The 25,454-nt window shown below is 41.7% G+C and overlaps 1 protein-coding gene across 3 annotated transcripts in view; it reads right to left on the bottom strand.

The window, feature by feature from the left end:
* Positions 1 to 1,435: 1,435 nt before the first annotated feature.
* The window catches only part of mmd (monocyte to macrophage differentiation-associated), a 37,668-nt gene continuing 13,649 nt past the window's right edge, over positions 1,436 to 25,454 (bottom strand). For 2 of the 3 annotated variants that reach the window (XM_079646563.1, XM_079646565.1), the window contains 6 exons: positions 8,204 to 8,285; positions 6,104 to 6,264; positions 5,551 to 5,625; positions 5,361 to 5,462; positions 3,858 to 3,927; positions 1,436 to 3,103 (listed from right to left, as the gene is read on the bottom strand). In XM_079646563.1, coding sequence (XP_079502689.1) covers positions 2,900 to 3,103; positions 3,858 to 3,927; positions 5,361 to 5,462; positions 5,551 to 5,625; positions 6,104 to 6,264; positions 8,204 to 8,285 — 694 coding nt within the window. In that variant the 3' untranslated portion in view covers positions 1,436 to 2,899. Of the gene's footprint in view, positions 3,104 to 3,857; positions 3,928 to 5,360; positions 5,463 to 5,550; positions 5,626 to 6,103; positions 6,265 to 8,203; positions 8,286 to 9,060; positions 9,095 to 9,415; positions 9,517 to 25,454 lie in introns of those variants that run through there. The other variant, XM_079646564.1, reaches the window with a different exon arrangement.

The raw sequence follows: 25,454 nt of genomic DNA on the forward strand, positions 1-25,454 counted from the left end.
CACTCGATGACGTAGTATCCTTGAAATATTGGCTTGGAAGCCAGTTTCCTCGCTATTGAAAAACGGCCTGAGAAACACCCTGAGAAACACCCACGGCTGAAGAAGTGACGTCAGCGGCTTCATTTGCCTAATCCTCCCTCAGGGACTTATTCCGGTGTGAACACGATTTTTCCGATGAACTACTGGGAACTAAGTACGGCAAAATACTTGGTGTGAAAGCGCCTTTTGATCTCTTATCCTTGAACCAATTATATTTACACAGATACATATTTATTTTGGTCCTTTGACCCGGAGCAGATCAAGATTCAACGGACAGAGGACCACCAAAGTGATGGCTCACTCATTCCCAAAAAACACCCAGCTATCTGGCCGATTACCAGACGTCCTTCCCAGGCTGCCAGCCCAGATGCTAACCCTGATAATTGTCAGCTTTTAGCCCCTTATGTTAGCTATCAAACCACAGATCCCCCTGATAAAGCTAACACAATTCAGAGTCCGAAGGAAAAAGGTTGAGCCCCAAGAGGAGCATAACCAATTATCCTTACCCAGATAAATATTCCTCATAGGCGTATTTAAAAAGTATAGTTTGAAATTTGAATCTAAATCTGGGAAATAATCTTGGCTGAATGTAAAGATTTTAGAGCATGTATCAACTGAAATGTGCCATTAATAATCAAACATTGCCAAATACTGAATATTGGCATAAAAGGCTTTGTCGGATTCAATATTGAATGTTTCAATATTGAAATAGTTAATATATGTTGTGATTTATTTTAGACTTTTATTCAGGTTGTTATTTTATATGAAAAATGGGTTTTGAAGATAAATGGAATTAAAAGGGGACCTATTATGCTCATTTTCTGGTTCACATTGTATGTTGTGCCTCTACTGTGACATGTTTCAATTTATTTATTTTTGCATAGCACCTCTTTTCCCCCTCTGTCTGAAACCAGAGCCCAGTCTGCTCTGATTGGTTAGCTGGCCGGCTCTGTTGTGATTGGTAAACTGCTTACAGATGTCCCAGCCCTTAGCCCATCATGTACAATGTGTTTGAGCGCTAGCCAATAGAAGCTCGAGGTGGGAGTGGAGCCAGTTCAGTCATTTCTTTCCAACACACTTTGGGATTTTAGCCTTTGCAGACCATTGACATGCACAAAACCTATATAACACACTAAAGTAAAGGGAATACACAAAAAAAACTAATAGCGCCCCTTTAATATTCCAAGTTAGATTTCAAAAAAAGATTTGCTTTACTGAGCTCTTATACTCATCAGCCCTTGGACAAACGCCTCTTTATGTCACACATATAGGTTGCTTTTAAAATTCTGTAACAAGAGGAATGTTTGACCCTGCAGGAAATGGACATGGTCAGAGCCTGTAAACAACACAGTTAATGCAAGCTACATTTCATAGAAAGCCATTATGAATGAACATCTTTACCCTGGGGCATTATCATTTTTATTGTCACATTAGATAGGTGATATTCAGGACAAAGGAAGATCACTCATGGATATGCAGCACCATTAACAGCCAATGAACAGACAAGATGAAGAAGCAGCTTCTTTTTTCCCCTGTCGAAGGCCAGGATCATATAATCAACGGAAAAAAAAAACAGAATATACAAACATTACAAAACAAGAGTGGTTAAGGAAATATTTTCAACATGAGAAATCATTCCGCTGACTAAGAGGAAAGGTAATATTAGGAGTCGGGTGCCAACATTTAAAAAAACCAACAGCATGAGTAAAATAAACATGAGGTTTCTCTACTTATCAAACCCGCTTCAGAATACAGACAGGAAACACTGTTCGTACTAGTGGTGCAAAATCAAAACACAGAGAGAGAGAGAGAGAGAATCAGTGGAAATGTAATACTTGACTACAGTACAAAGGGCGTGCATGCACACTCTACACCGCACACTGTTCACATTAATAAGAAAGTGGAAGAATTCTCATCATATTACCTGAACTGATTTTCTCTCATCATTTGGCTCATGTAACGAAGTCCCACCTCCCCTGTGTCCCCTACTTTACACACCCTGTAACGCTGTTCATCACCAGCAGGGTTGCTAAACACTTACTAACTGTGAATCCCTGAAAACTGCATTAGGATACTGGTCAGAAAAAAAGAAACACATTTGTCACAGAAGTTGGTCAGGTGGATAACGGTAAAAAGAAAATATAGAAAATGGAGAAAAAAATCCTGTCAATCGTTGTTTTTTCCTGTGTGAACTAATAACAAGGGCTGGGTAAGACCTCGATACATTTGTTGGTAGAGTATGAAAGGTTGGCCTTATGTGTGGTCAGATGTATGCCCTTTTGTACCGAGAGTTCCTTGTTTTAAACTAATCTTGCCCACAAACTATTTCCCTGGGGCAAATGTATGTCACAGCTGCGTGTTTTGATAATATTTGTATTGAAAAAAAAAGAGAACCACATTATACCCATTAAAAACAAAATATGAAAAAAAGGAATCCATGTGATATTAGTTCTCCCAGCCCTGCCTAATTTTTAGCACCTCACTGGATACTCCTATTGTTCAAATAATCCACTGAAATTATGATAAATCTCCCAGTTATGACATCACAAATGACCCCAATGTGGCATGTGACTCAAGCGATACAAAAGTCTGCTATCAAATTGCTCAAACACTCATTGTAAAAAGTCAAAATTCACCCCCTGGCTGCCCTGTGTTCCGTTGAAGTTTTACAAAAAAGCTTTGAATGTAGCTTTTGTTTGTCAGAAATCTGTTCTCCACGTTAGAAAACAGAAAACATTTCATGGTCATTTTCTCGTAAACTTCAGGGCTGTGGTGGCAGCTTCAGTGGGCAGTAGAGGAGTGTGCAGGCGCTTTCTTCAGAAGCAAAAGGTGGGGAAGCGGCGTCCAGCCCCGGCTGTGGTCACGACTGGAGGTGGGGGTCCGCGCCGGGGGTCTTGTAGAGATATTTCCAGATGGCGTAGTAGTGTACGGCCGCAGCCAGCGCCACGAACACGTGCCAGATGGCGTGGGCGAAGGGGATGACGCCATCGCTCTTGAAGAAGAACACGCCGAGGACATAGATGAGGCCGCCGCACGCCAGCTCCTGCATGCCCTCCGTGTTGCTCTGCAGGAGGCAAGGACACGGGGAGATACAGGAGAAATGTTAGGCAACACCAATGACGACAACAACTATCCAGCTGTCATTCCGACTGGTGATAGTGTGTTGTGTTTTTTTTCCCGTTTTTTTCTGTTAACTCGAAAAGTGCACCTTACAACAAAGAAAGCAAATTCTGACAAGAAAAACTAAATTTAAGAAAAGTAAGGAATCTTTTCTGTTTTTTTTTAAATATTTAGTATAAGTTCAATATCTTATTTCTCACATGCAACACAACACGGCATGTTTGAATGTTATGTTGTGTTATGCCTGTTTTTGTTACCTTTACACATCCTTTTTTGTTGACTGATGTAATCTCACCATTAGTGAACATGTGGAATGTTTTATTTCCATGAAGTAAATAAACATTGGAACAATAGTAGTATTAGTGCAATTTCAGGCTGCTATATCCATGGAAACCACAGGAGGGCAGCAGTAAAGGGTTGATATGTTGACAAATGTTATCATGCATTACAAACCCTGCAAAAACCCCATAGAACCAATATTAAAATCCCTACAAATGTTTTTTTCCTACACATTTATTGCCACAACGTGCTGCAAAAGAAAGCTTATGCATGCTTACATCACTATCAGATATGGATAACAATGTATTTATTCACAATACTAATGAAATAAAAAAACGTGTTGAAGTGGTATAGAACGATTCAGCACATGGAAATGAACGGAATGGGACTGTAAATGTATTTATGAATAGTGATATTACCATCGATGTCACAACTGATGCAGGGAAGAAACCCATCATCAAGTAGAAGGCCAGCTCAACAACTTTATACCTGTGGAGACAAACAACATTTCACTGACTCTGTGGATGGGGCAAGACAAATAGACCGCAACAAATCTTCGCACAAGCCTCAAAAATATCTGCTGCTAGCGGTTTAGCCAGAGCCAGGTATATCATATGTCAGATTGGCTGCTAAATCTTTGTTTTGACAGCTTCCTGCATGGGGCTACGCTCAGGGCATGAAACATGTCCACACTACATTTTGTGACTAAGATGAGACATTTTGAAGCAATAGCCGCGTTCACACCGCGTACTTTGCGGTACTCAGTGCCCAGGCACTTATTACCCCAGGGCACTAAGTACCAATCGCGTTCACACCGGAGTACTTTTCCCTGAGGGAAGATTACGCAAATGAGCCGCTGACGTCACTTCTTCTTCTTCTGCTGCTTTGGGTTTACTGGCAGGCTGCAAACAACTTCACGGCGTATTATGCCGCCCGGAGTCCCCGGCCGGAAGTCCCCGGCCGGAAGTCCCCGGAGTTGGGGACTGGCTTCAGTAGAAGCTGCTGGTGTCACTACCCGATCCGTCCCCCTGCTTGATCTGTACTGCGCATGTGCGAGATGGTCCGCCATATTGGAGAACTCCGGACGGCAACCCAAGAAGGACACTTGACACAGTGGCTTTTGGCAAAGCTGAAAAATAGAACTCGAAAGGGATGAGTTATTGTTATTACAACGTGACTTCACTTTTATTTAACAACTCTTTTTATTGGGTTATTTTATTTGGGGTTAACTACATTGTCAGAATAAGTCAGAAATGGATTTAACTTCTGTTAGACAGCTATCATACTGAATAAATATTTACTGTGAATGTATGCAAAGATGTATGGCATATGGCTGTCTAACTTCTCTCTATATGGCGCTGGGATCGGGTAGTGACAGCTGGGACTCCCAGCAGCTTCTACTGAAGCCTTCCGGGTAAATCGCCAGAACTCCGACACCTCCTCATCACTCCACCGCTCCCATGTTTTCTTTTGTGTTGCCAGAAGTTATTCTCTCTCCGTTGGTGCGCGGGGCTAATGCTAATAATGCTATTGCCACAAATACAATTGCGGCTTCACAAAACTTTTCAGAGTTTTACAGGGCGTGGTTTGCAATTCGCCCAGCCAATCAGAACTGGGGCACTTTTTCTCCCCAGGATAGTACCACCTCTATAGCAGGCACTAAAAATGGGGGTAAAAGTTCCCGGCACTAAGTACTCTTTTTGGTGTGAACGCAACATAAGGGCAGAACTAAAGGGGAAAAGTACTCCGGTGTGAACAGGGCTACTGAGGTGTAATATGTTTCTTAATGCTCTTAACGTCTTTCATTTTTGTAAAGCAGTTTGAGTTGCCTTGTGTTGAAAGGTGCTATATGAATAAACTTGCCTAGCCTATGTTCAGTGGTAGTTCCGACTTTTAAATTCCCATTATCACCTCAAACTCACTTTTCATGGTAGTTGAAGACGTATATGGTTCCAGCAGCAGCCATGAGCCACACAAACCATCGCATGTGTGCTGCAAGAGGGCCCAATTCACGCAGGTTCAACCTGAGGAGAGAGGAGAAATAAGATCTATAACAAGCCTTCATCTTCATGCAGGCCCTCTGAGTGTAACTGTCCTCTGTGTGACACTCACCAGGGTGTGTAGGAGGCAGCGATGAACAGATAGATGACCACTCTGTCACACATGTGGAAACACTGTTCCATTGACCTGAAACAAACAATAAAACAGGTGATTTGTTTATTTCAAGGTGACAGATATGCAAAGCAGACACATCGTTTGCAAGAGGGAAAACTCTTGCCACAGGAAGTGAGTGTCTGTGGTCACACTTCTGAAACTACAGTAAAAAATAAAACATCCAACCAGTGGAAATAGATTAAATAATTTCTTGAACAGAAACACCCAGGGTTTCACATAAGCACATAAGATCAAAATAAGGAAACAAAAGTATGATTTGAACACAGTGTGCAAAATGTTGAAAATGAAACTTGACACCAACATACCAGCACTGGGAAAACCCCAGCATGGTGACAAGGAATGTAAAGAGATAAGGAAAGGACTGACTGTGTCCCTCACTCTTTTATCTTTGTCCTCTTGCATTTTGTGACGTGTCTTTTACGACAGTGTGTTCTGCTACGTGTCTTGGTTCTTTGCCATTATGGTGGGTTGTCATCATGCTCCTTCTCACCTCATGTGGCTCTTCTTCCAGGTGATGATGTGAAACACAGTGGAGACCAGGAAGAGGGCGCACAGGCCCATGCCGTACACCCAGGCAGTGACCTTCTCCCAGCCGTTGTCCGACAGACGGTGCAGAAACGCCATGCCCACGAAGGCCGGCACGATGAGGAGCTATGGAGAGGAAATCAAACTATTTCAATAATATACATACATAAAAACACAATAGCAGACTCAGGGACAGTTTCGTCTCACAGGCCATAAGACTGTTAAGCACCTGAACTTTTTAAAGAATATCCATAACATTCATCTGTTCGCAACTTACTAATTATTTATCTAATATATCATATTCCAATTACTTGTATATAAATTCTTCTTGCACGATTTCTATTCTATATGTATTTAGTTGCACTATTTTATCCATTTGAGGAGCCTGTTACCTAAGGGTTTCATTGACATAACTACACTGTAGCTATGTACACATGACAATAAAAGCCGTGAATCCTTGAATGGAAACTACATTAAAAGAAGCACTAGATAAATTAGGATGAATCAAGGTAAATAAATAGGTATAAAATACAATGTTTGCATGGCATCAAAAGTTGCTGTCCTTACAGATTGAGATATTTTATGGCAATAGGGACAAACTATGTTTTTCTTTGCACATGGGATTTGAAGGCTTCTGTGATATTTTTAGAGCGATCATTTTAATTTGAGATGACGTCAGCGACGGCCGGCCAATAGGGGCGCCGCCCCCCCTTTTCCCACATTTTAGATTGTCATTACAAATAAAATAAAAATATATATTTAAAAAAATATTTTTATTTTTATTTTTAATAAACAAGGTACATGTTATATAGTTGGTATCAGAAAAATGTATAAGCTACAATAAAATCTTGTTTAAAAAATTGTGTTACGATGTCTAAAGTTACTGATAAGTCATGTGTTTCCTGCCTGGCCGCAGAAATCTTTGCCCGTGTATCATTACCCTCTCTCGTCTGGGCACTAAGAAAAGAGCCCTAAGTGCAGCAGCAGCCAACCAAGTGCTGACTGTTGCTACCTGAAAAGTACTATGCCGCCGAAACATAATTTCAGCAAATCAGCGTCGTCAGATCTGATGGTCCAAGGGCTACAATTTCAGCGCCCGGCCAAAGGCAGTCTGTGAGTTTTTTTGACTCGTATCCAAGGAGACAAAACAGGGAGCTTTCATACACTCTGGAAGCTATTATTAGCAGCTAATATGAAAACTCAATTTTTGACATAAAAATAGAATTATGGATCATCAATAATTTTTTCAAAGTGACAGACACATTGGATTAACATTCAGCCGTGTTTCTCGTTTTTGATCAGAATAACAGCAAAAGGTGAGCCTATCTCCGTGTTTTGCTACCTAAAGCTACGTCGTCAATGTCTTTATTTGCTTCCCCTGTCGCGAGTTCTGTTCGCTCAGTGATGATACTTATATTTCTAGAATCTCAGCTTGTTAGCTAAGCTTGTTTGTGCATATCCGATAAGTATATCGATCGATTTATACCTAGATTCCATTTATTCGCTCAGGGCTCATTTAGCAAAAGGTTAGCTTCTTGTGAGACTTGTGTTTTGTTTCGGTAAACATGGTTCATATCATCAGTTAGCTGAGTTTTTTCCCGTTAAATGAGTATGACACATGAATAGTTAATTACATTTTAAGAAGCCCTGAGACAGTTTCGTGAGAAAAGAAACGGCGGGAAATAAGCCCCGGTGTTCTGCAGTTTGTGTGGGCCTACTGTACTGTTGCACAGTTTATACTGTAGAAACTATGTCCAGGACAAGGTGTTTGGAAGTTTTGGAAGATTCATAGCTAACCACACTGAAGATTATGGAGGTATTGATCAATCTTCTCATATTTTTAAGCCTCAATTTGCCCTCCCCCCCCCTAACATCACCAGAAGTCATAATTTAAGGGGTCATTTCTCCCCAAAAAATCCGGGTGAGCATCCCCCCGTACCCCACTAGTATTGTTTGGTCACCATTTCCACAGCCCCAACTAAAAATATTTTCCACCGGTCGCCACTGGATGACGTCATTATCATCCTCTTCCCTAGAAAATAAAAGATTAGTCCTATCCACTCACTGCATGGGTGTAGCAGTTTGCAGCATGCTCATAGCAGGTGGGCTGGTAGCGGCAGTTAGCAGAGGCCCGTCTGTTCATGAACCTGAAACACACACATAAACACAACAAATAAATAACAATGGTAGTTTGATCAAGCATCAAATGGGAGGATACCTTTAAAACAGTGCTCAGTAGTATAAAGGATTATGCTTTAAGGTTGACTTATTAGAGATATAATGTGCGCAGTCACATTCTTCACAAAAATGAGAAACACAAGCTCTCAAGAAGGGAGATAGGAATGAAAATAAATAAAATGGCTGTAATATTAATATAGAAACCATACACAGATACCTGTTCTAAGATACTGACCATGACATCCTTATTGTCTGATTTTAACCTGCTTGAGATGTAATGACTTAACTAATAATATATGTATAACTATGGCTAAGACTACTCTTGTGTTGACGACTTTATTAAATGTATGGCCATTTCACAAAATACTGATTATTGTGCTATACATAACAATTTCCATTCACATTTAAAATGTTTATTAAAGTGTACTGTCTGTACTGATCAAACACCAACAAATATACCCAATTTCAGTGATTAACACCGAAATCAAAATGAGTTGAAAGTGAATCATTATTAAAATTGCATTCAATTTAAATGACTTTGTCCCCATTATGACACAGCTATACAGGAACTTTAACCAACATGTTAACCTGAAAGGAAAGCATGTTTTGGCTGCTAACGGTCAGGATGAATGAGGCAACGTTAACCAACCACACCTGGCATTATTAAAAGGCAAATATTATTAGCAATCCTAGCTTGACAGCCCAAAACATTATTTTAACAGTGAGATATTTTGATTTACAAACCTCTGAAAGCTGTTCACTCTCTTCATGTCAATGCCTTATTCACCAGAGGAAGCAAATAAACAAAATCAGCAAACAAAAGACCTACAAAGCCCCGCTCCACAAAGGGAAGAATAAAACAATAAACTGTCTTGACAAGCCAAAGGAAACGGAAGGCCTAGCATTAGCTTGTGGCTAACGTTATGCTACTCATTAGCTAACTTTCTCTACAGCTACAAGGCATCGGCAGCATCAATACTACGACTACAAAGGCACCGTTTTAGTCTTTTCCTTAATACCATTCTGTTAAAAATACTGGCTTACTGCCTCGTCTTTAAGCTAGAAATATCCATAAGCACCAGCAGAAGCCAGAACAAACCGAAAAGACCCCTGCAAGCAAGCAGCTCCGCCGGTCAATGACAGGCTACTCCCCGCTGTGCCGCTCAACAAAAAACATGATTTCTTTTTGTGCCTCGCCGCCCAAACAGTGGTGAGACATTTAGTGGCAGTGGTTTAAGCCAATGAGCATCGAGACCACCGGCTAAGTGGCCAATCAGGTCTTAGGTAGGCGGGGTCCAGAATAGGAACATCACATTCACATTCAGAGAAATATGCAAATATAAAAATACACAATGTTTATGTGAAATGGAAAATAAGAAATATAGAAATACTGTATAATGTTGATCTATTTGTCGTGTATGTGTTTTGCTGTAAGTGACTTAATATGTGTTGTGATGATAAGTGACCAATTTGTGATTGTATTTAAATGTTTGTAGACTTTTCACCCCCCCCCCCCCCTCTACAAATTGGTTGTACATTTGTAATTAATGGTGTCATTTATTATACATCCTTTACTTCATAGATTAGATATAAATACTTCAATTAAAGTAGTCCTGTCTATACATTTACAACTGCAGAGTTGATAAATTACTGTAAGAAACACTTAATAAATACTTATTTTATATTTAAAAATTGCTGAGTTAATAGCTTTTTCGAGAGCTAGAAACCATCTATAGCTTCATTTATTTTTTTTAGAAAAATGTAATGGCAATTGACTTTGACTTTATACAAGGTTTGTAAAGGAGGAGGAACACTTGTTGACCTAAAAAGTTGACTTAATAGGAGGCGGTACAGTACTAGACAGCATTGCATAAAAAGCTCCAAAATGTCAGCTTGCAAAGTTTATTTGGAAATTTAAAAAAATAAAATAGAAACCTGTCACATGATAACATAACATTTGATATTGTAGAGTGGCCTAGTTAGCAACGCTGAGCGTGTGGTTAAGCAGAATGACATTTTGTTTGAGTGTAGGAATGCAATAGTGAAACAAGTTGTGTTACAAAGTACTTTCATATAAACTGACAATCGCTTGCATTTTTAGATAAAACAATTGTGTTTAGATGTTTATCAACTCAACTTTTCACAATCTGAATCTGACAATCCTGGCATTTTTCGTAAAATGTGTACAGATACCAAAGATGCTCTTGGTAAGCAAGTTCCTCTCTATTGGAGGATTTGATGCATGCATACCACACTGATTGCGTTAACATCCACCGTAGCTTAAGCCTTAACAACTTACAGTAACTATTTGACATGTTTTTTACAGAAAGATACCAAAGTCAGAAGTCTCTTCAGCATGAGTTATTGCAGCAGCAGCCCAATGTTGCAGCAAGTGACAGAACCACACAGTGAACTGTACACACACAGGCTGTAACAGCAGCACAGTTACATAACAGCACAGTAACTTGATCAGTGACTCTTAAATATAACAGAGGCTTTATGTAAGACCAAAGTGCAATCCTCAGGCTTAATGAAGTTCATGCAGTACACTCTGCTATTGAATGCTGCTACACACAACAAGACACCAAATGAAGCCTTAGTATATTTGGTCTTAAAATGTTATCCTATGGGCACTTTGATAATGTTTTGCTGTCAGCAGATACAGATAGCCACTTTCTCTTGAAATGTAACTGACAAAGATACGTCTAAAACAAGTTCATAGCAGAATGGTGATTTAGCTTTTTTCTTTTTATCTGGGCCTTTGTGGTTAGTCTGTACCAGTGAAAACAAACAATGGGATTGATCCAGGCAAAGAGAAAAAGCTCATTGTGTAGTTTTAAAAAGGACATTAGCACTGACAACAGGGGCATGTGAGAGGCCATATGTCAGGGGACAGAGTCTCCTTGTTTCTCGCTACAGTCTGCTTTATCCGCACGCTGCTTCGCTAACACCTCAAATGTGATACAGACCTGAGAGCTGCAGGCTGGCAGCGTGTCAGCGGCTCAGAGACCTTCCTGTGCTGGCCGTAAACAATCCCCATCCAACTCACTGTGATTGGAGGTTTCCTGTCTCTTTAGAGAACAATTGTATGCCGTTCTGAGCCATTATTTGATTTAATTAAGAATTGAGCTAGCATCAAAACTATAAAAAAATAAGTTTAACATTGTGAGAAAATATTTTGGCCATGGTGGTGGTCTGTGCTCTCCTATTTCCTTTTTGGGTTTTGGTCATTGTTAGAATAGAGTACTCTAAAATACCTGCACTTCCATTACACTTTTCTTCTCAAGACTTAGCATGTTCAGATTAAGCCTAATAGGTAATGCACTGATTTAGCAATGCCCTCCTATGACATAGTCAGTGTATAATGGGCTGAACAGTTTTACAAAATCGTTAGAGCAGAACCAAAGATATCTTCTTTTTAATTTCATGCATTCTTTATCAAAACATGGTTACTAAATCAGTCACAATGCGTCTCAACCACCGAAAGTTGGTAGGGGGATTTGGGTGTTATGCTATAGTGGCGGCTAGCCTCAAGTAACAGATTTCAAGCTGAGGAAAGAAGCAAGCCACAGAGGTCTAAAGTCTTTAGCCTAACCAGCACTGACTCAATTGACATAAATTGAGGAAATGTAGGGGAGAGTGGGGCAAGATAGAAACAATTTCTACTTATGTTGTCCTCTTGGCAAGGAACAATTAGATAAAAGTCAAATGACAACAACAGGATGTATTCTGTCAAAATAAAATGATGCATCTATCACAAAGGGCCATGAAAATATGACTTCTTAAATTAAAGTGGTCTTGTCGCTTAACTTGCCCCATATAAGGGGTAAATTGAGCCATCTAAGGGTTTATTCAATAATTGACTTTTTCAAATTCAAACCTGAGTTGGTTGCTACAGGAATGTTGTTTCTGTCTGCTAATTCAAAAGCCAGTTCACAGCATTTCTTCCGAGTAAAGCCATGGAACTGGTCAGATAGTTTTTTGATCTGCAAGTTCCTTCTCTCTCCTGCGTGAAGACCCTCTTTGTCTCTGCTGTTCAACTGTACCCTACTTTTTTTCACTTCCTTTTCCATTTTCCTTTTATGTATATACACAGGGTCGACCTGTCCATATTTCGGTCTTTTGCCACTGCTCTGATGGATTTTCCACCCTGGCCATCAGTGGCTGCTCTCTCCATTGTATCATACGTTTAACCCTCAATACATTTGCGTTGCGTTGAGCATTTACTTTGACAAGCAAAACATTTACCACTTGTGCTTCCCTTCATCACAGCCAAATAGAACAACTCAGTTCCCTAGATAAATGGGGTGGGTCCACTTACCCACTGGCTCATCTTACCCCAATCTCCCCCTCTCTATCAGAATTCCAACTAGACATGTGACCATAATATATATATATATGGAATCCTATTTTGGCCCAATCCCTAAGTCAATCTTCTCTCTATATTCAATGGTAACCGGGAACAAGTCTGGCCAGTTTTGTCGGGCTTGTTAGAACATGGCAAATTACAACTGTATCCTTCTGAACGTCACCTCGCCCTATTCAGTTAAATTAAAACCAGTATAAAGGGCAAGTTTAAGCTTTAATTTCAGTGCAATCTCATACTACTTCACTGTTTACCTGCAGAACAAATGTCCTCTTTCCGTTCAACAGTCGAAATAAAAACTGATGCACTGTGTTTGGCATTGGAGTTATTCTTGCAATGTGCCATCACCCTGTCTGGTACAGTAGAGCAGGGGTTCCCAAAGTGGGGGTCGCGAGATGATTACAAAAAATAAAATAAAAATAAATAAATAATAATAATTTATAAAAACAAATTGATAAAAAAAAATTATAATTAAAACAATTTTTTTTTATTATTAATAATAACGTTTGCATAGACATTTTCAGGGGCGGACTAGCCATCTGTATAATTTCCCCGCAACGAGGCTCCCCCTTTCAGTGTTTCTCAAAACTTTTTTTGAGGGGGGTAGTAGATCACCGGAGCTGTTAGATTAACATTAACATGCTTATTGTAGTTGTAAGTGCACTGCCTTGCGGCCTGTAGCATATGTGTGGGCTGGACCTGTATTTTACAGGAAAGGAGTGAGCAGAAAGTAGAGTAGTTGTCGATTCTTGTTCTGTTTTCTGTGAATATCTGCCTCACCCTCTCAGACTTTGAGTTGCGCGCGATACTAAAGAGACGTGTTACCATGGAAACCAAACAATGGTGTAGCTGTATTAAAGTCCGAGTGGAAACAGTCGTGTGTAAATCTGATTTTGTCAGAAATCGGGAGAAATGCGGGAGAAATATGACCCCGGGAGGAAACCGGGAGAAGGCAATGAAATCGGGAGTCTCCCGCGAAAATCGGGAGGGTTGACAAGAATTTTGGTATCACATATCACCTATAACCTACTTGTTTGCAACTGCCCTTTTAAGACACTTAAAATCGTAACACTTTTTTACTAAGGTATTTACTTACTTGATGGCGTAAAACCAAAATATCTTTGAAATATCTTCTGCTAAACCACCAACCATATCTCAGGCTTCTTTAAATTGCCATGCTATACCCTTCCACCACATTTCCTTAAAATCTGGCAGATGGTTCTTCCATAAACATTCTGATCAACAGACATACAAACAAAAAACCTAACCTCCTTGTCAGAAGCAATAGAGTGGTGCAGCGATGACATGTTTTTGTAGGCTAACCCAGAAGTTAGCATAGCAAGGGCTCCCTCGGAAAAACGTCTATGGGATTCTTCCGACCGCTAAGTTAAAAATGATTGTTCAGCGTGATGACGTTGATTAGTTTATTTAGTCACTTGTTAGCAACTAACGTTTTAAAACACATAGAAGCTTTAAACATTTATGAAACCACAGATAATCTATCAAGTGTCTAAACAAAAACACACTCAAAAAAACATTGAATTCAAGACGAGGAAACACGGAAGTGCTGAAATACAAACTCAATTTCGGGTTTTAGGACTTATTTCTGCACCACTCTATCATAATGAAAAATATACTTTTTCCCCAATAAACATTTGGAAGTTGTAAAGGTAATAATCTTTCTGATCCTAACTTTATTTTAATCCCTTGTGTGGTGTTCGGGTCAAATTGACCCGATTTCCATTTTCAATGAATAAAAAAATATAGAGGGATATTTTCGTTCAACCTGAAACTCAATGGCCGGTGCTTATTTATTGTGAAGGACATGTGGAATTGTTTTTATTTTTTTCCACTTATGAAAAAATGCCCACCCGCATTTATGTCCTTCATAAGAGGTTCGGGTCAATCTGACCCGGATACAATACCAGGACAGACAGACAGAGAAAAACACACACAAACACAAAAACTAAAGAAACTGTCCCCCCTCGCAACTGCACACCGGAGGAGGGACTAAACATAGACATAACCTCAGTGTAGTAACAGTGTAGTGCAGAACTACAATTATCTACCAACAAAATGGCCAAAAGATATTCTGCTCAGAGAGCTTTGGAGCTAATAATGGATGAGAGTGAGTGGAATGCATTAGAAGAACACGGTGAAGTGGAACATGAAGACATTTCTGAAGATGAGGATAATGTGGAGGTAAACTCAGAATTTGACAGCAAATTGGAAGATGAACTTGCTGCTGGACACAGCCGCAAGAAGATCCCCACAGTCAGCTTCTGGAAGACCCCCACAGCCAGCTGTGAGGTCTGTGGACCCTCAAAGGACTCCAAGACACAGACTACATGCAGCAACTGCAACAAGTACATCTGTGCTATACACACAAAGAAGTTCTGTACATCATGTGTTTCCTAAACGGACTTTCCCATTGACTCACATTATGTTCTGCAGCGTCACCTCATCAATATATTTTTCGGATATACTGTATTTTATGAATGGTGACTGTCAATTGTTTTTATTTGCTTTGTGTTTATATCTGTTCTATGTAATTGATATGGATGTTTCATTCTCTCTATATTTCACAGCCAAATACTTTTGGATGTGTGGTTCTTGTGTTCCAATTGCTGCTAAAGTGGTTTATTTCCGTCAGGGCTTTGATTATTATATGAGAGATTACAAATAATAAACATTAATGAAAAAATGTTTCATTTACATTTGTCCTAGAAAAGCATGAGCGAAATGTAAACCTAGTTTTTATTACAGTGTATTTTTTTTGTTTTTAACATAAATGACATTTTTAACACAAAAAACGATGGACACTTCCATTGTTAAATTTGATCTAGCAAAGAGTATTTTCAAAAACTAATCATATATTTCATTTATATTGCTGGGGAATGAGTTAAAGACAATATATATAAGGAATTGTGCATGTTGAATTTAGTTCTGTATTTTTTTAAACCCCGAAATATGTCCCGGGTCAATTTGACCCGAACATTACCAAAGGGTGCGAAATGTGAACATAACACAAGGGTTAAAATTAAACATTGCATCAGGCCTTGGCTGCAGTCGAATAGTCCATTTAGCTTAGGAACCTTTCTAACGAGTGAAATGACCCGGAAGTCCCTCAGTGGCAGCCATGATAAGTGCCGTTCGAATTCCCTAGAAGGAAAGGAGGTTTCAAACTTCCTTTATAACCTCCTTTAGCTTAGGAACCACTGGACCTCCCTCACCGAAAGGAGAGGAGAAAATGCCCCACAATGCCAGCCGCAGCATTTATCGTCACACAACAGTCGGTCGTTCACGGAAACAACCGATCATGACCGAGAAATTATATCATGAAAGTTACGGTGCTTATTAAGCATTTTAAAAAGTATGTGGTAAGTTGCCAAAGTGCTTTGTTCTGAACGTTCATCATCAGTATTATAATCAAAAAGAGAAATATGAACGTTAATTTTTACTGAAATTATCAAATAAAGTCAACATTTCACAGTCTTCACTGAGCTGTGTGGGGGTTGTTCAACTTTTAAAAATGGTGGTGATGCACAGTAATAGATGTTAAGGACTAACACGTTTATAATAAATACATTTGTATTTATTTTTAAGATCTTTTCATACAATCATACGTATTGGGGTCATTTGTATTAATGTGGACCGGAGGGAGAGGGTGACGAGCATAAGTTTCACTTTCCTTTTTTATTTCAATTCCAACTTTGGTCATGAAGAATATGTTTTTCTGTTGTCCACGTTCATAAAGCATACAACAACAGCATCAGAGCACGGTGCAGAGTCTCTAGATGAGTTTACAGTAGTCCCTCGTTCTTATTAAACATCCATGTTGTAGTCCGCTGTATAGTTTCCCCACAGCAGCAGACGCACATTCATGACGTCCGCTGGCGCATCATAAACACGTTGGATAGTGAAAGTGCAGTCGGATTCTCTAAAGTACCACAGTCTCTTCTCCTAAATCCTTTCGAATTCTCCAATCCACTATCCCTTAACCCCGTGACGTTTCACTCAGAGGTCAAGGAATAGACGATACGGTTAGAATTTAGGAGCTGATTTTTTGACTATTCGACTGCAGCCCTTCTGTACTCTTCTTTAGGCCCAATCCCAAACAACTCCCTCGACCCTACCCCTCCGTGACGGAGTGAACTCCGTCTGTAGACACACTCGCAGCTCAACGTGGCTCCCTCCTGTCAGATGGAGGGAATAAATACAGCGGCAAGCTTTGGGACAAACTCCCCTCTCTCCGGCAGAATCAGGAAATGCCGTAACTGTATGTAACAACGGTTTCAAATCAGCATCTCTTAGACAAAAAATGTAAATTAATAACTCAAATAAAACTCCAAACATATTTCATTGTGTGAATATACACAACTTTATAATAAAATGCACACATTTACCTTTTTCTAGACTAAACACAGGTATGATCCTAAGTTAAAACATATATGAGGTTATCATGAGGTTGTTAATATCGCAGTTTATCAGTGGATGTTTGCTGGAACTACTTGTAAACAGCGTGTTTCCTGACGGACACACACAGCGTGACTCCGGTCAGGTAGAGACCGTTCTCAAGTCAGCACCGCTGCAGACTCGCTGTTTGAGGGCTTGATAGCCCACACCCCCTCCACACCGCTCCACACTCGTTGGTTTGGAACAGCCCTCAATATGGCGGACCCTCCGCGTGAACGCGCAAACGGAGGGGTAGGGTGTAGGGGGCGGTTTGGGAATGGGCCGTAGTCTTCTTCTTCTTCTTCTTCTTCTTCTTCTTCTACTATTGTTTTATAGCGGTTGGCAAACAACTTTCAGGTGCATTTACCGCCACCTTCTGGAATGGAGTGTGGATCAGCAGCACAGTGTTAAACTAAATTATTACTACAATTCCCGTCCTATTTAAAAACCTAAATACTGCCCTGTATGCTACATCCCCTGAACTCCTTCTTAAAATCTCTACTATATTTAATTATGTTTGATTTCTGCCAGTGCTTCCTTTAGTATTATACATTCTTGATGGTATTTGGGACATTGCAAAAAAATGTGCTCCACTGTTTCATAGTGAAAACAAATATTCACATTTGCCTGTTGCATGTTTTTTCATAATGAATAATGCGTTATATAGCCCTTTGTGACCAAATCTCGTTCTTGAAATGATGTCCTCTTTTTTACTTCTATTGACTTCGTCCTGCCGTTTCTTTTTAACTTGGGATTTGATGTTGCTTTTGATCTCAAGGCCTTCTGTAATCATCCCAGAACTTCCGCCACTTGCTCCTCACTGCACACCTGTACCCCATCAAGCCTCAGCACATAACCATCAGCCACCTGCCTGACCACAGATGGCATGCTGGCTTCAAAGACTGGTCCAGCTTTTTTCCCTGCTACTATTTTCTGTTTACTTGCCCAATCTAACCTGTTTAGGCTGGATCCAAGCCAGTCATTGATCATTGTTTAAAGTAAAGTTCCTTTATTTCAACCTTATGTTGGTTATTATTTGAAATGGCTAGACATTTTCTATTTCAGGATATAAACCCTTTTTTACCACATTTAAAAAAAAAGGTAACTGAAGGAGCCTCCACTACATCCACTAGTTTGTACATTTGGAAGCGAACTCCAGTGCATAGACAAATGTGATGATGCGTCCAATATAGTTGAAAGAAAATCATGAAAATAAATATGGAAAACATGCCAAGAACATACCAAAACTGGAACTGTTTGTGATTCATGTCAAAGTTAAAATTGACACAATGATGGCAAAAGTTCAATATGTTCCTTGGTGAAGTATAGGCAGTTTTGTATTCCTACCAAGAAAAACAAAAAATAATCCTCGGAAAAAATAAAGCAGTTTAAAAATAAAGGAAAATAATTTAAGTAAATCAAGAGCAAATGGTGGAGAAAAAGTATGAACATTTAAATAATTATAAGGATAAAAATTAGGCTAGCTTTAAAAAAATGGTGTTAAAAAAAGCAGGACAAGTTCAAAGCTAGTTCTTAAACAAAAATAATTATTTTGATTTCCTTCAGGGTATTTTTGCATTGTTGGTTGTAGTGAGAAGTTGGGGTGCTGCATTTGGTAACTCCACAGCAACGATTTAGAAAACTAATATTATGTAATTAGCCTTAAGCATTCTATCCTCACCTGACCTGCTCCCAGTGCCATGCATATAAGGCATTCAGCTGCTCAGATATCACATAATTATTTCATACCAAGAACACAAACTGGAAAAAGATCAAACTCCTTTAGAGGTAAACACTCTAAAGGAGTGCCCACAACAGAGTGGGCACCTGACTGCAGCAAATATGTGTTAATATTGTATCTTCCAAGGGGCTTGTGAGGACAGGCATATAGGCGGGAGACACCTTAGAATAGAAGAGGCTTTGTGTACGTCACACAGGGTTAAACAGCTTTATAATTGGTTTACTGATTCATCTTCAGATGCATGACCCATAGTTGACCTCAAGTGTTGAGACATGTGGAGATATCTGTTCTCCCATCAAGTTTATGCAAGTCTAGACAATAAACACTTTGCTTCTAAATATAAGAGACTGCGGTGCTTTGAGAATCCGACTGCACTTTCACTATCCAACATATTTATGATGCGTCAGTGGACGTCATTAATGTGCGTCTGCTGTGGGGAAACTAAGGCCCATTCCCAAACCGCCCCCTACACCCTAGCCCTACACCCTACCCCTCCGTTTGTGCGTTCACGCAGAGGGTCCGCCACATTGAGGGCTGTTCCAAACCAACGAGTGTGGCGCGGGAGTGGGCTATCAAGCTCTCAAACAGTGAGTCTGCAGCGGTGCTGACTTGAGACCGGTCTCTACCTGCCCGGAGTCACGCTGTGTGTGTCCTTCAGGCAACACGCTGTTTACAAGTACTTCCAGCAAACATCCGCTGATAAATTGCGATGTTATAACCTCGTATTTTTTTAACTTAGGATCGTATACCTGTGTTTAGTCTAGAAAAAGGTAAATGTGTGCATTTTGTTATAAAGTTGTGTATATTGACTGTTGCAAAAACTAAGAAGCTTATAAAAATCAGGTTTAAAACTAAAAGAGCATAACAAAAAACGAACACAATGAAAGATGTTTGGAGTTTTATTTTAGGTATTCATTTACATTTTTTGTCTAAGAGATGCTGATTTGAAACCGTTGTTACATACAGTTACGGCATTTTCTGTTTCTGGCGGAGAGAGGAGAGTTTGTCCCAAAGCTTGCCGCTGTATTTAGGCCCAATCCCAAACCACACCCTACACCCTACCCCTACACACTCCCCCTCCGTGACGTAGTGACACTCGCAGCTCAACGAGGCTCCCTCCTGTCAGATGGAGGGAGTAAATACAGCTGCAAGATTTGGAAAAAACTCCCCTCTCTCCGGCAGAAACACGAAATGCCGTAACTGTATGTAACAACGGTTTCAAATCAGCATCTCTTAGACAAAGAATGTAAATTTATAACTAAAATAAAACTCCAAACATCTTTAATTGTGTTACTTTTTTGTAGAGGTCTTTTAGTTTTAAACCTGATGTTTATAAGCTTCTTAGTTTTTGCAACAGTCTGTAAATATACACAACTTTATAATAAAATGCACACATTTACCTTTTTCTAGACCAAACATAGGTATGATGACCCTAAGTTAAAACATAGAGGTTATCACGAGGTTGTTAACATCGCAATTTATCAGTGGATGTTGTCATAGTTATTGATATGTTGATATTGTTAAAAGGAAAAAGGGAGATGTCATAGTATTGTTAACTGACTACAAGGGGAGTTGTCATATACGTTACGGCATGTTTACGACAGTTACAGTAAGTGGGAGTGGCACGAGAGGTAGTCGATGTTGGGATTGATGAACCACCGGAGGGGGCAATAAAGCGTCCTGTTAAATAACCAACTGTTCCGTTGTCTGTTAATATCCAAGATATTATATGGTGTCAGAAGTGGTCGAAGATGGCAAAGTTTCAACCACCAGAGAGTTTTTGTTTCGAGAAACCCACCGAATGGTCAGACTGGAAGAAACGGTTTACACGGTACAGGACAGCTACTAAGTTGGACAAAGAAGAAGGTCCAGTTCAAGTAAGCACGCTGGTGTATGCGCTCGGGAAGGAAGCAGAGAACATTCTCAGCTCTTTTACCTACAGAGAAGAGGAAAATGAGTCGCAGTATGATGTTGTACTGGCGAAATTTGACGCATATTTCATCCCGAGACGCAACGTTATACATGAACGGGCATGTTTCAACCAGAGAGTGCAGCGCGCGGGAGAGCGCGCAGAGACATTCATCCGCGCACTATATGAGCTGTCGGAACATTGCAACTTCGGAACGGCTCATGAGGAAAACATAAGAGACAGAATCGTGGTGGGAATTCTAGACAAGGATCTGTCTCAGAGGCTACAGCTGATCCCTAACCTCACTCTGGAGATGACGGTACAAGAGGCGTTTCAATCAGAGGAGGTAAAAGCTCAAGTTAACCAGCAAGGGGAGCGGGCTTACGCCGTGCAGGAAGTAGCACAACGGCATAGCAGAGGTGCAACACAGAAGTGGCGGCACCCACAGAGAGAGAGGCGCCAGGAGAGAGAGAGTTAGAATGACCACAGGAAGTGCTGGCGGTGCGGCAAAATGCCACACAGCCAGAAGGATGACTGCCCAGCAAGGAGGTCTACTTGCAATAATTGTGGGAAAAGTGGACACTGGGAAAGGGTGTGCAAGAGCAAGCAGGTGAGAGAAGTGACTGAGGGTGAGGGATCAGAAGATGGACAGTATTATTATCTGGGCTCAGTTAATAGCATGCCTCACAATGATAATGAATGGACAGTCACATTAGAGATTGGCAGCACACCTGTAGAATTTAAAATAGATACTGGAGCCGATTGTAGTATCATAAGCGAAACTGTGTACAAAACACTGGAGCCAAAAGGTTTCTAAAGAGGCCAAAGAAGGTGCTGAGTGGCCCCGGGGGTGGATTGAACTGTTTAGGGCAGTTTATAACTCAGACCAGCTACAAGGGAAAAACATACACATGCAGGCTCTATGTCATTAGAGGGCAAAGTGTGAATAACCTACTCAGCAGGCCAGTAGCTGTAGCTATGGGGTTAGTAAAGCGAGTGGGCGAGGTCAACACCAGTGAACAGGAGTTTGGCCTACTGAAAACACAGCCTGTGAAGATAGCTCTAAAGGACAATACCCAGCCCTATGCAGTATGCACAGCACGCCGGGTCCCCATACCGCTCCTGGGTGCAGTGAAAGAGGAGTTGGAGAGGATGGAAGCCAACGACATCATTGAAGCCGTGACTGACCCAACAGAGTGGTGCGCACCCATGATGCCAGTCCAGAAAAAGTCTGGAAAAGCACGCATCTGTGTGGACTTAAAGAAGCTTAATAAGGCTGTCAAAAGGGAGAGATTCATCTTGCCGACATCAGAGGGGATGATAGCTCAGCTCAGCGGCTACACAGTCTTCTCATCACTTGACGCAGCGTCAGGGTTCTGGCAGATCCCACTGGACAAAGACAGCCAGAGGTTGACCACCTTCATCACGCCGTACGGAAGGTACTGTTTTAAACGTCTTCCTTTTGGGATAAGCAGCGCACCTGAGATATTTCAGAGGAAGATGGTGGAGACGCTGGAAGGGCTGGATGGCGCAACAAGCAGCCTTTGAGCGAGTTAAAGAGCTCCTCACAACGTCACCTACCCTGGTGTATTATGATGTTAACAGGAGCACAGTGGTCTCAGCAGACGCAAGCAGTTATGGGATAGGCGGTGTCCTGCTGCAGACGACGCTGAAACCAGGTACGCTCAGATAGAGAAGGAGTGCCTGGCGAGCGTGTGGGCGTGTGAGAGGTTTCAGATGTATCTCTACGGCCTACCAGCATTCAAACTGATTACGGATCACAAACCCCTCATCCCACTGATGAATTCCAGGGATCTCGACAATGTGCCACTCCGCTGCCAGCGACTCCTCATGCGGTTGATGAGGTTCAACCCGGAGGCTGAGTATGCGCCGGGGAAAACCCTGGTGGTGGCAGACACACTGTCCAGGAGCCCACAGGAAGACAAGGGGCTCAGTAGAGACACAGACGTGGAGTGTTACGTAGCAGCTGTGATGAGCAGCATTCCAGCATCGCCGAAAAAGATAGACAGCATCCGCGCGGAGACGGCAGCGGACGAGCAGCTCCAAGAAGTGATCAGGTACATACAAGAGGGGTGGCCTGAACACCTAGCACACATAAACACCTGTGTTAGGGAGTACTTTCCCGTTAGGAACGAACTGTCTATGCATGATGGGGTAGTGACCAGAGGGAGTAGAATAGTGATACCAGGGAGATTGAGGTCAGAGATACTAGAACGCATACATGAGGGCCATCAAGGTCTTAACAAGTGCAGAGACAGAGCCAACACTTCGGTGTGGTGGCCTGGCATAGCCACACAGATCACACATAAAGTCGAGAGCTGCAATTAGTGTCGTGAGCAGAGGAGAGCACAGAACAGAGAGCCTCTCCTGTCAACACCTCTCCCAGACAGGCCGTGGAAGAGAATTGGCATAGATTTATGTGAACATGAGAGAGAGAGTTACCTAGTCGTAGCTGACAACTACTCTAGATACCTGGAGATACTCCACATGTCTACCACGACTAGTGCACATGTGATCTTGAAGCTGAGAGCCACGTTTGCCCGGCACGGAATACCGGAGGAGGTTGTCAGTGACAACGGACCGCAGTTCAGCAGCGATGTCTTCAGAGGCTTTGCCTGTGACATGGACTTTAAGCACACAACCTCTAGTCCCCACAACCCACAAGGAGACGGTTATGCTGAACGTGCAGTTCAAACGGCAAAGGGGATTCTGAGACAAAAGGACCCCCTACTTGCTTTAATGGTTTAACGTTCTTCTCCACACAGCAGTACGGGTGTCAGACCGGCAGAGCTTCTAATGGGCAGGAAAATCAGGACGACGCTGCCCACTCTGGCCAAGAACCTGCAACCAAGGTGGCCGAGCCGACATCCCATCAGAGCTCGAGATGCTGCGGAGAAGAGCAAACAGGCCTTCTACTATAACAAGCGCCATGGCGTGAGAGAGCTCACACCACTGCAGCGAGGAGACCATGTTCTCACCAGACTGGACAATCAAAAGTGGCGTCGCCTGGCCTCGGCAGCCGCAGGACTGTAGTTTCCCGTGTTCAGTGAATGCAACAGAGGCATGACACCATACCAATCAGAGAGTTGCATGGAAATAAACGTGTGCTTGTGTCATTCAAGCTCGGCTCTGTGTGTGTGTGCCAATAGTGCATTTAGTGTGATCGAGAGAGAGAGAGAGAGAGAGAGAGAGAGAGAGAGAGAGAGAGAGAGAGAGAGAGAGAGAGAGAGAGCCGGTGCCAGCAGGGACCGTGTTGTTAGCATCTGGTTAGCTAGCTGCACTAACGGACATAAGGAGCTGTTTGTTCCGCAACAAGCTGGAGGAGGGTCCTCTCCTTCTCAGACTGAGACTCAGGTGAGCTAAAGCACTCTCTGAGTGTTTACATAGTTCACTTTAGTCTTGCATTCACACCTAATATACCTCATTCACACCAACGGTGTTTCAGGGCCGGTTCGGAGCTGGAGCTTGAAAAGCACCGGGTTTTCCTGTTCACACAGCCTCTTAGCTCCGGAATCCGGTTCATTTCGAGCACCAAAAGATTGTCCGGCTAGAGCAAAAGCACCGCATATGTCACGCTTACGTCGAGGCGGGGGCAGGGGCGGGATCAACTCCTGAACAACAACAAAAAGCCGGCGTTTTATCCAGTTTGTACACAACGATGGAGAAACTTAACAAGCAGCAGTGGTCCACTGAAGAGACCAGCTACCTACTGGGAATCTGGTCTTCTGAAGAGGTACAGAGGAAGCTGGAGCACAATCGGCCATTGTTGTCGGTGTCAGCTGTGAGGGGTTTCCGCGCGGTTTGGCTTTATGAAGCAGGCACGCAAACGGTTACGTCATGACGCCAACGATGACGCAATGACGCAGCACCAGTCGGATTCTGGGCAGTGTGAAAAGAGCCGGAGCTAAACCGAAGAACCGGTTCTGAACCTGAAAAGCTCTAGCACGGAGCTTGAACCGGAGTTGCGTTGGTGTGAATGAGGTAATAGTCGCTTCTCAGTTGCGCACCAGGGGCCTCATGTATAACGCCGTGCGTAGGATTCACGTGGGAAGGTTGCTTACGTAGTAGAAATCCAAAAAATAGGTACATACATTTTTCGACATTTTCCGATTCACCGAACATTGCTTACCGGCAAGGAAAGTGCGTACGGCACTTCCTACGCCGGTTTCCCTTTATAAATTACAATCGACTCGAAATGCGGTGCAGCTTTTGCGGGCTTCATATAAATAGCCAAAGAAACGCCCATTCATTCATTTTGACTGACTGCTGGAAGAAGATCGCAGGAAATGACGACAGAACAGCTAAAAAAGACATCTCACACCATGTCAGATTTTGGTTATTTTGGGGAGGTCGAGATAAATCATATTGTTTGGTGGATGCAGTTTGAACCAGAGTAGCAGCATGGAGGTTGGATCGTCACCAAACTAAATAAATAAGTGGTCCGAAAAAGTCTAATGACAAAATAAATACACATAGCCTAAGCTTCCTCAGGCATTGTGTTTGTCCCGGGACAGGAGACACCCCCTTGATGAGAAACTAAGAAATGATCTGGGAATCCCTCCGGAGTGGAGTCATGCACTGGATCTGAATTATTTGTTTGTATTTGGTGGTTTGTGTTCCAGCTGTTGATCAGCAACTATATATCC

This window comes from Notothenia rossii, assembly GCF_949606895.1.
Source record: "Notothenia rossii genome assembly, chromosome: 8".
In the NCBI taxonomy this organism is placed as follows: Eukaryota; Metazoa; Chordata; class Actinopteri; order Perciformes; family Nototheniidae; genus Notothenia; species Notothenia rossii.